This window comes from Musa acuminata, chromosome BXJ1-11 (genome assembly GCF_036884655.1).
Source record: "Musa acuminata AAA Group cultivar baxijiao chromosome BXJ1-11, Cavendish_Baxijiao_AAA, whole genome shotgun sequence".
NCBI lineage: Eukaryota > Viridiplantae > Streptophyta > Magnoliopsida > Zingiberales > Musaceae > Musa > Musa acuminata.
In genome coordinates this window covers 28,330,461-28,340,958 of record NC_088337.1, presented here as the reverse complement: position 1 = coordinate 28,340,958, position 10,498 = coordinate 28,330,461, and the positions used below count along the sequence as shown (strand labels likewise).

The 10,498-nt window shown below is 40.6% G+C and overlaps 2 protein-coding genes across 3 annotated transcripts; one reads left to right on the top strand and one right to left on the bottom strand.

Moving 5' to 3' along the window:
- Positions 1 to 77: 77 nt before the first annotated feature.
- LOC103971837 (uncharacterized) lies at positions 78 to 4,525 on the top strand. Of its 2 annotated transcripts, XR_670732.3 has the most exons (5): positions 78 to 587; positions 1,479 to 2,193; positions 2,747 to 3,116; positions 3,747 to 4,120; positions 4,205 to 4,525. XR_670732.3 is itself a non-coding variant. In XM_009385971.3 (4 exons), the coding sequence occupies exons 1-4, from the start codon at positions 293 to 295 to the stop codon at positions 3,795 to 3,797; spliced, it is 1,431 nt and encodes a 476-aa protein (XP_009384246.2). In that variant the 5' UTR covers positions 78 to 292; the 3' UTR covers positions 3,798 to 4,525. The 2 variants fall into 2 exon arrangements, 1 of the variants encoding a protein (XP_009384246.2); XM_009385971.3 differs by having other exon boundaries at positions 3,747 to 4,525.
- Positions 4,526 to 7,281: 2,756 nt separating this feature from the next.
- On the bottom strand, positions 7,282 to 8,853 carry LOC135597515 (zinc finger protein WIP3-like). Its single transcript, XM_065090542.1, has 2 exons — positions 8,160 to 8,853; positions 7,282 to 7,937 (listed from the first exon to the last, which is right to left on the bottom strand). Exons 1-2 carry the CDS (start codon positions 8,712 to 8,714, stop codon positions 7,518 to 7,520), a joined length of 975 nt encoding a protein of 324 aa, XP_064946614.1. The 5' UTR covers positions 8,715 to 8,853; the 3' UTR covers positions 7,282 to 7,517.
- Between the last annotated feature and the right edge of the window lie 1,645 nt (positions 8,854 to 10,498).

Here is a 10,498-nt window from a genome sequence, read left to right as displayed (position 1 = left end):
CGTAAAGCTCCCGTCGTTGTTGTCGCCATTGGCTTCCCGATCGAATCCCACCACCACGTCTTTTTCTATTCCAATAAAACGCTCCACCGGCATTTAGGTTCCGACCTCCCCCGAATCATTACGTCTCTTCCTCTCTGCCTCTTCCACCGCGATCCCGTCTTCCGATCCCAGATCCTTGCCTTCGATCCGTTGCCTTCTCTCTCCTGGTTCGCCATGGAGTTTCCGATTATTAGGATTAGGGTTCCGCTTGGTCTCCGCAAACCCTAGTGGACCCCTTTCCGCTTCCCCCGCCATGGAGGGCTCAGCGGACGGCTCCGGAGCCCCGGACTCGTGGGAGATGGTGGATCTCGACGCCAGCATGAGCCGGCTGCTCCTCTCCTCCAAGAAGAGCCCGGCCTCCTCGCCGCCGCCGGACGCCCCGGAGGAAGAGGAGGAGGAGGAGGAGGAGGAGGCGGTGGCGGCGTTGGGGCTGTCGCGGTCTTCATCTGATACCTCCGAGCGAGTTGCCGGCGTGCCGGTGGATGCCGTGAGCCAGGTGGATCAGTTCCTTCGCGAGGCTTTGGAGAAGCCCCGGGAGCGCTTAGCAAGTGAGCTTCTTGGTCTTCGTTACTAATTCGTTGCCCTTTTTCTTGAACTTGGTGTTGTTTCTAGCTATCTTACGTTTCTTCAGCTGGAATATATCCGATTGTGTCTAATGTAATATAAATTTGATGGAGCTACTTCCGCTGCTATGAGATGTTTGTTAGATTAAATATGTGCGGGTAAAGAAGCAAAAGAAAAGAACTTCTAGTTACAAAAGTAGTTTTTCTCTTATTTTATGGATACAAATTCTTTAAGCAAGACCAGATAGTCTAGTCTGCTATACAGAACGAGTGCCTCGGGTACAAATTCCTTAAGAATCATATTATTTGGCTTATTAAATCAATGACTACTATACAAAAGATCGGCTACTATTCAAATGTCTCGGATGGCTATTTTGAATTAATGTTTTGTTGTTGAAAATAGATTCTTGCATCAAAAAACTTAGAAAACAAATGTAAACTGTGTGATTCTCCTTTCTATTATTGGACACTATTCATCATCTTTAGATATTTTCTTCTTTTATCAACTTCTTGATCTGATTGTTTGTGGTTAAGAACGTTCAATAATTGGTTTATAGGTTTAACACGTCAAATACTTTGAGTTCTTTGGAAAGAAATGCAGATATTATGTTATGTAGGCTTACAAAAGGTTCTTTTTGTTGCTGATTTCTGGCCCGACTCCAGTAATGCACTGTATAACATCATAATCAGTTATACTACACATCGATTTATCACGTAATTTTCTTATGTTTTCATTTGAAGTATCTTGTGAATTTCTCATGTTTTTCATGAAATGGAACATACTTTCATCAGATATTGTTTTTCCTTTGATGTCTTTGATATATTTCTTTTGTTTAATTGCCTGGGATTTTGGTTAAGAATGTATGTTTTGTTCAGTTTTGAGGATGGAGCAAGATATTGTGAAGTTCATCCATGATCCTACTCAACAGCAACTGGAATTTCAGACACTTCCAAATTCCTACCTACGACTTGCAGCACACCGTGTGGCACAACATTATTACCTCCAATCATTTGCCATACTAGACAATAGCCTGCCAGATGGATCTGGTTCTCGAATTTTGCTGCGTAAAACTTCTACTAATTGTCGGATGCCTCCAGTTCGTCTTGCAGATATTCCTGTCAATCTGCCACAAGAAGATGGCAGTGTTGTGCTTAAGGTTGCAATCAAGCAAAGGCCTCAGAAGCACTCACAAAATATGGGCAATGCAAATATTCACTCTTCGAAAACTAATTATCAAAAGAGTGTTGAAGAAAGAAAAGAAGAGTATAATCGAGCAAGAGCACGTATATTCAACAGTAAGGACAGCAGTAGCTCAATATCAGATCCAGAGGATGAAGTAAAATTACCTGACACACTCCAAGAATGTTCCTTTATATCTGCAAGGACCGATGAAAAATCTGTAATGAAAGCATCCGAAAATTATCTTGGGAGGAGTTTTAGTGATTCTTCTTCATGTAGCAGCAGATTCAATAAAAGTAAGATAGAGAAAGGGCCTGTTGTTGGCAGACACAAAGCAAACAGTAGAGTAGCCATTTTCCGGGACCGTGAGATTGATTGTAAGGATCCTGACTATGATAGGAGTTATGAGAGGTAAATCTCTTTTCTAATTTCTGGGTTATTTATTTGCCCAATGACAAGGAAAACAACCATCTTTTTTGCTACAAGATTCCATCAAGAAAGAAACTTCTTTGGAAGAATTTTTTAACGTCTAAATGATAGCTTGCTGCTTAATCATTCTAAACAGTTATCCGGCTATGGCATTTCTTTTGGCGTTGAACAACAGATTTTTGCATGTTTTTATAACGATATTAGAGCTTTAAACCTGATCAATATCTTTTTGTCTCGTGTAGTACTACGTGGTTGCACTTTTTAAAGCTGTATTTTTGTTATAAAATAATATGGCAATACTACCAATTGTGGTATTATAATAAAAGCTGATTTTTTTTTTGCAAAAGTAGTAAAAACTTGATTACCAGTAAGCTTTATTTTTTTATTTTATGTTTTAATTCTGGCAGTTGCTTGCCAAGAAATGCATTTTGCTTGTTTATAGTCTTTTCTGCAACGGCAATGATTTGCCCTTTGTCTACTTCATGTTACATATGCTTGCGTCTCCTAATTGCTGGGTTACTGTGTCTATTCTCAGGTACATGCAACGATTTGATCCTGGATTTGGATTCAATGGTGGACCTTACTCTATGCCGCCACTATATTCTCCAACTGTTAATTACAATACAGAATTCCCACAGCTTGGATCCGGTCATAGGGGTCAAGTTCCTGTGGACCATCAACCTCGGCCCATTCCTCCGCACCTACATGGACCTTGGTTACCACCTTCAGCACCCACAGCGATGAACTATGGTCCACCAGAAGGCATGATACCAGCATTTAGTTCCAATCATGTTCGTGGTCACTCCAACACACCAGTCTATGTGCATTCATCTCAGTTTTCTGTGCCTCCACGTCCTGGAATGTCTTTCCCTCCTCCTGATGGACACATTCAAAATTTTTCCCAGGTTTTCATCTTGCCATTTTTATCTTTCTTTTTTCCTTTTTTTTTTTAAATCTAGGGCATGATTTTGATGCTTGTGAAATATGATCAGTCTTGTATCTCCCACTTTGGGAATTTGGTTATTGATGTTATATCAGGATTTAATTTTTCAATTTTTTTTTAATTTGTCTCAGAAGAATTGACCCACCAAGAAAATGATCATCTCGAATGAAGAGCTAGATCTTGTTACTGGTGGATGCTTTAAATTCGAAAAAAATGAAAAAAGAAAAAACTCTGTATATCTTGATCATAATATGGTTTTTCAATCTGTTATTTCCAAGTAGCATGGACATAAAGTTTAAAATTGATAGTGATGATTACAATTTTCTATGAATTTCTTTTTATAAAATTTGGTGATGGAGCTAATACAAGATGATAACTAAAACTCAACAGAGATGCTCATTGATAAAGTAAGGAGTGAGGATCCTGATTTCATTATAGTAAAAAATCAGGGAAATTTTTCCTCCCACTATTGAACAGACCTCTAGGACATTTGATTAAACATCATAGATGTTGCATTATGTCATTTCATTTTGTGGCTTTTGGTTAATTTGTTTCTAATTGATATTTCTCTTACCTGATGTTGGGTTTGCAGACTCACCAGCAGCAACATGATGCATGTTTTGGATTAGCCCGGCCCCGTTAAGGGGCCTGGGCATCGCCTGCACCTGCCAGCAAGAGCTCTGAGCTCGATGATGTGATGCCATAATTCCTGTTCTATGATTGATTTGCTGGCAGGAGAATAGCAGGCAAGTGGGACCGAGACTGGCTGGGCAGTGCGCGTCATTGGTCGAACTTAGCAGCCCTGGACATTCTCCGATATTTTGATGCTTCGTGCACATCAGATGCTGGATGGCATCTAGTTACCAATGCTCTTGATCCTTGTGCAGGATACAAAATCCTATTTTGTGCATACAGAAGTGGAAGGAAAAGTTTACAGATGGGATGTAAGCACTTGGTAGAATGAAGGTTTGATTCAAACAGTTTGTGCTTCTGGCTTCTTGATGTTGTCTCTTAGGTCTCTAACATGGCTTCCATGTTTTGTCTCTGCAGAAGCGCCATGGTTTAGCACCTTCTCCTTTAGATGATAGTAATCCTTGGCTGAATAATGCTCTTTCTGTAGTGAATATGGTCAATGAAGTGTAGAAAACTTCATGTTGCTTTCTTCATCTGTGTGTGTGTTCTATCGTTTAGCTTCTTTACCAGTTCCCCTCACTTGGTTTGTGACGTAACCGAGCAACCATTTTTGATATATTTATTGTTTTCCTGTAAGATGTAATACAACCTACCTGTCTGATGGATATATCATTATGATACTTTGGCTGTATAGCTTGTTGCCTAATTTTATGGTAATAAGTCTTTTCCTTTGTTTTACTGTTTTATATCAATAACACCTGGTGGAAGGTTATCTTTGAAAATATATTTATATTTTTAACATGTGGTTGGAGAAAGAGATCTGAGTGGATGTGAAACTATGGAATGCTTTGAATATTTGATAAATAAAAAATATATATTAAATGTGTATTAAGATAAGTTTGTTTGTTTAAATTGTATTTCACCTTCTGATAGTATCCTTGGCTGAATAATGCTCTTTAAGGTAGGTATTGTTTGATAAAATTATATTTCACCTTCTTGATAGATAGTCTCCTTGGCTGAATAATGCTCTTTCTGCAGTGAATGTGGTCAATGAAGAGTAGTGTTCATCTATGTGTGTGTTCTTTTGTTTAGCTTTACCAGTTTAGTCTGTGATGTTGCTGAGCAACCAGTTCTGATATATTTGTTGTTTTCCTGCATGCCTGTCTGATGGATGCATACTTTGGCTGTATAGCTTGTTGCCTCATTTTATCGTATATCAATAAGTCTTTGTTTTTTTGTTTATTATTTTATATTAATAATAAAAAGGGGTGGAAGGATGTACTGAGGTTATATTTGCGAACATATTTATTTTTTTTAATGTATAATCGAGGAAAGAGATAGAAATATTTCAATTGTTTGGTTTTAAACAATGGATTAAAAATTATATTTTACAGATGTATTAAGGTAAGTGTGGTTCAGTAATTGAATGTTTTATAATAAATTTATTGTTTTTTTTATTTTATTTAAAGTGAATATATTATTAGTATGTAAGTATTTTCAATATAGTAATTAGAAAAAAAAAAAGTGTATCAAATATTAATTCATAATTCAAATGAGCATTGGGTCCATAATAATATATATTTCAAATATGTTTTCAACTGTACCTCTCTAATTTTTATAGATGTTATTCTGTCGTACATACTGTATGCATAAGATCAGAAACACCTTCCTTGAGCCATTCCCACCACATTAGTGCACGTCTACGTTGGATAATCCTCACTGGGATGCACAGTAGATCCTAATATATTTGGCCCGAAGCATGCAATTATTATTCTGATGTCATGTCATAATCATCATCTTGGTTTCTTGTTTGACGTGTAACAAACCAGATGGGGACATAAAGCCGGGAGCAGCAAATCAGCTGGATAAATGGCCGCTGGAACCTTTGTGACCGACTCTTCCGTAGCTCTCGAGTCGCTTCGTTTCCGGTTCGATCTATTCGCTTGTGCCAACAACATTTCCCAACTTCTGTTTTCTTTCCTATAACTCCGATTCTCTTCTGTACGAGGTTCCAACCCGACCGATCCTTTGGTATCAGAGCAGCCACACACACACACACACACACACTGTTCTTCCTCCCAACTCGACAGAAACCATCGACGGTGGGAACCGGGAACAGAATACGAGACTCTCGTCGTGCAAAGAAGAGGTAGAATATGATGGTCCTTCCGTGGCCGGTGAGAAAGGAACATTTCTTTGTTGACAATTTGCTCCCCGACAAAGCTTGGTGGTGGTGCGTTTCCTCATCATGTCCGTTCTTTTCTCCCCTACACAAACATGCCCTTCTCGTTCCACACAACCATTGTACGTTTACTCACAGTGCATTGATGATCTCCTGCTCCTTTTTCCACCTGCTCTGTGTGTGTTTTCGTGTACAACAATGGCTGGCTGGTGGTGGGTTTGTTAGGGAACTTTTCTTTGCTATGATAGCCTCAAAGTTGGACTTTGCAAAAGAAAGAGGCTACTTAGACTTTGAAAAGGAAGATAGATTGTGTAGCTTGCTACGAAATAATTCATATGTGAAGATGGACCAAAGATGTCGACTTTATATATATATATATATATATAGTCGACTCGTAGCGTAAGATTCATCCGATTTTATTCATTTTCTAAGCATTATCACATTCGAAAAATTAAAAAAAGACTTCTCGATAGGACATGAAATTTGATCGAGTAAGAAATTTTCTTAGTCTGATTTCTAAGCGTTATCACATCCGAAAGATTAAAGAAATACTTCTCGATAGGATGTGTAACTCGATTGAGAAAGAATTTTTCACAAAAGGTAAGACACTCTTATCATATGTCTATTATTATTTATGGTATTCAACATGATATCTCCGATGATCAAGTCAACTTTGATTTATTAGTTATGGATGAAAAATGCATGTAAATAGTTTAATGAGAAAAGATATATAGAGAAATTGTTTCATGGAATGTTAGCTTTGTAATCTTGAGAGAGTATACTCTCTTTAGATGTTATGCTAATATAGCATGTCAAATAGGCTTTTTATAATTTTTAAAAATTGATTTCGTGTTCGATAAGCATTGACTGACTCCACATATTGACTCTCAATTGACCAAAAATAATAATCATATCAAAGAGCTTTTACGTTACATCGGAGTCCAAACCATTTTATACGATAGCCTCGCGACTTCGACTCGATGTTGAATTCTTTTAAAACTATTAACATATTTATGATATAAGCGATTAAGGTTTGAATTATGAAAACTATTAACATATTTATGATACGAGCGAAAGAATAAGGTTTGAATCATGAAAACAATCTCTCTTTCTCTCTCTCTCTCTCTTGGTGTAAATGTGGTAAGACACATCCAACATGATCAATTTCCCCCAAGCTCATATTCCTTGGAATTCTCAAGCATACTCGTGCAACATTTTCTCTGTTTATCTTGGGACCAAATCTATTATCAGATTTCCATGTTTAACCAGCATTACAGCACATCAAGAACATCACACGAAAAAGTAGATGAGATACCATCAAACGCGGTAGATGTATGATCGATTACCTACGTTTCTCGATGCATCTTGATCACTCTTATTCATCGACCAAACCACCAATCTTGTAATAGCTCTACTACTGCTGCTTCTCATGCTCGGCAACAAACCACTCCCTCCGCCTTCCGTCCTCCGGCGGCAGTGCCGAAGAAGAAGACATCACAAGAGTTTTTTGTTCCTGAGCACGAGAGAGCACTCCGCATACATCCGTCTTTACTCCACCGATCGAACTCGATCGGCTTCTCGAGAAGCGTCACGGGAGGTGAAGCAAGCCGCATGGCCATTCCCGAACGACCTGACGTGGTCGTTGAGCGAGCGCTTGTGCTTGAAGTCGGAGCCACAGGAGCACAGCCACAGCTTGCCGCAGTTCTTCTCGTGGGTCCTCCAGTCCCCTCTCACCGCGAAGGGCTTGCTGCACTTGCGGCACGCGAAGGACTTGATGCCGTGCTTCCGCTTGTAGTGGGTCTGAAGCGTTCGGAAGTCCTTCAATGGCTTCGCCCGTGGGTGGTCGATGCTGTTCTTGCACCCGCGGGCACAGCAGTAGCATGGAAGCTTCAGCATCGCCATGGGTTGCGCTCCTTTGAGCGATTCTGGTCCCTTCCTGTACTCCGGTCCGTGCCCCCACATATGCATCTAATCCAATCCAACCATATCAAACACAAGAGAGAGAGAGAGAGAGAGTCGAAGCAAAATATACGATCACAAATCTCAAGATGCATTCGTTTGTGTGTTCGGTGCCGAGGACTCGAAGGAACAGACAAAAGGTGTGAGGGAACAATAAAGCCATGTCAGGTGATGGAAGAGAAGAAGAAGAAGCTGACGGAAACATGAGTAGATGAGGACGAAGAGCCTGACCTGTAGATTGTTATACCTATTGAAGGTCTTGTTGCACACGGAACAAGCAAACTTCTCCAGCCCTATCAGGATTTGAGCTGCTGTAGGGATCCAATACCTGCTCTCACTGCCAAAACAGCTGCTCCTCACTGATTCCTCCGACTCCTCCTTCCGGTGTTCTTCCTTCTTACACATCAACAACCTGCTCTTCTCCTCGTCCAAATCTTCGGAAGCGCCACCAGGCAATCCGATGTTCAGGGCCGTGCTGACGTCGTCTCGGGCTCCTTTGTGCTCCTCTTTGATGTGCTTCTCATCATCCTCAAGCCTGCTCAGCAGAGGCAAGCACCGCAGTCCTTGTGACGGGAGATGATCTTGTTGAAGCACCATTTCTTGGTCTTGCTGTGGCGGCGTGGAAGAGGAGGAAGAAGACGAAGACGATGATGATGATGAGGAGGAGGAGGAGGAGGCGGAGGAGGAAGAAGAGGAGGGTGGTGTCTTGAGCCACTGACACAAGGGAGGAGATTGGAAGCAGAAGCCAAAGGATGATTCATCCACAGGGCAGTCTCTCAGGCCCATCTTCCAAGAGAACTCACTCAGTTAGGTCTCCTCAAAGGGAGGTAGAAGAAAGAAGGATCTGTTCCTTTTGTCAAGGCATGCATGTGGTGTTTGGTCCTCTCCAAGTCAATCTTTGATGGTTGCTGACTGCATCAAGCAGAATAGAATGTCATCCACTGAATCACATCAACCCTAAACTCTATAATATATTAGTGATTGCTAAGTATTTCCAATTCTTAGAATGAAATTGGAGTGCTTACATAATACTTTATAAACACTCCATGCAGAACATCTTCTTGATACGAGAAAATATAATTTTTCTTCGAGATTTATGTGAGATAATATATATCAAATTTATATTTGTATTTGGAATCACAAGTGAAATTTCTTTTTTTTATTTTAATTATTCTTTTTTTTCAATAAGGACAAAAACAAAAGAATATTAAATTTTATGTTTGCTATCTTTGATTTACATTTTATTATTAGTACCAAAGTATTCATCTCCAAAAATATTTGTGCCAGGTTTACCTTTTTCTTGGTCAAAGGCTTTTTTAGGAACAAACTTTCCTATTGTTGATTTCTCCGTCCATACCTCGTATTACCTCTTAGTTATCTTTTAGTATTTCGATCTCTATATTTTTAAAAGTTATATTGGATCTTTATATTTATGAAGTGAAATATTTATTCATGTTTCTCCTCATACTGTCGACTTTACTGGTAGAAATATCGTAGGGTTTCCACTAAGTATGTACTGACTTTGCCTCACTTCGATACTGTTAGGATCAATAGCACTAAGAGGGGGGGGGGGGGCGGCGGGGGATGGGGTGAATTAGTGCAGCGGATAAAAACGTCAACTTTGTCAAATCTCTCGTACGATAAAAATCGTTTCCGACGTAAAACCGATTTCGAAAACTTAACTTGAAAACATACGTAAATGTATTGAAGGCAGTAAGCTATTGAAGGGGTTTGTAGCAAAGTAATAGCAGGAAATAAAATGCAAACCAGAGAAGACGGGAGTTTATAGTGGTTCGGTCAATCGTGACCTACATCCACTTTCAGCTTCCTCCTCCGACGAGGTCACCGACGTCCACTAGAGGCCTTCCTTCAATAGGCGAAGGCCAACCACCCTTTTACAGTTTCACTCCTTTTGACGGGCTTAGGAGACAACCCTTACAAAATTTCTCTCCTCTCTTGAAAGATGAAAACTTAGAAGAAAAGAGGGAGGAGAACTTCTAGTCTTTATAACACTTTTGAGCTCTAAAATCATAGAGTAAGATCAAGCTTTCGGTGTCTTTGGTTGCCCTTTCATTGCTGAAAGGGTGGGGTATTTATAGGCCCCAAACCAGCCTTTGGTTGCCTGATTGGGGCGATTGCACCGCCTAGCAGAGCTCGGAGACTGAGCCTTTGGGCAGTACCACCTCCTGTCAGGGGCGGTTGCACCGCTTAGCAGAGCTCAGAGACTAAGCCTCTGGGCGGTGCTACCGCTCGACAGGGGCGGTTGCACCGCCCAGTCTCGCTCGGAGACTGAGCCCAAGCGGTGCCACCGCCTGACTGGGGCGATTGCACCGCTTGGCAGAGCTCGGAGACCGAGCTCAAGCGGTTCCACCGCCCAGCCTAGCTCGGAGACTGAGCCTTGGGCGGTGCCACCGTTGGCCAAGAAATCTGGGTCTGAATGGGCTGATCCATTCGGCCCAATTTGGGTCTGTTAAGGGCCCAATGGCCCCAAGATTAAGTTAATGGGATCACCTCCCATTTCTAATTTAATCATCGTGCTAACTACGATATTTCTTAAGACATTTACTGCA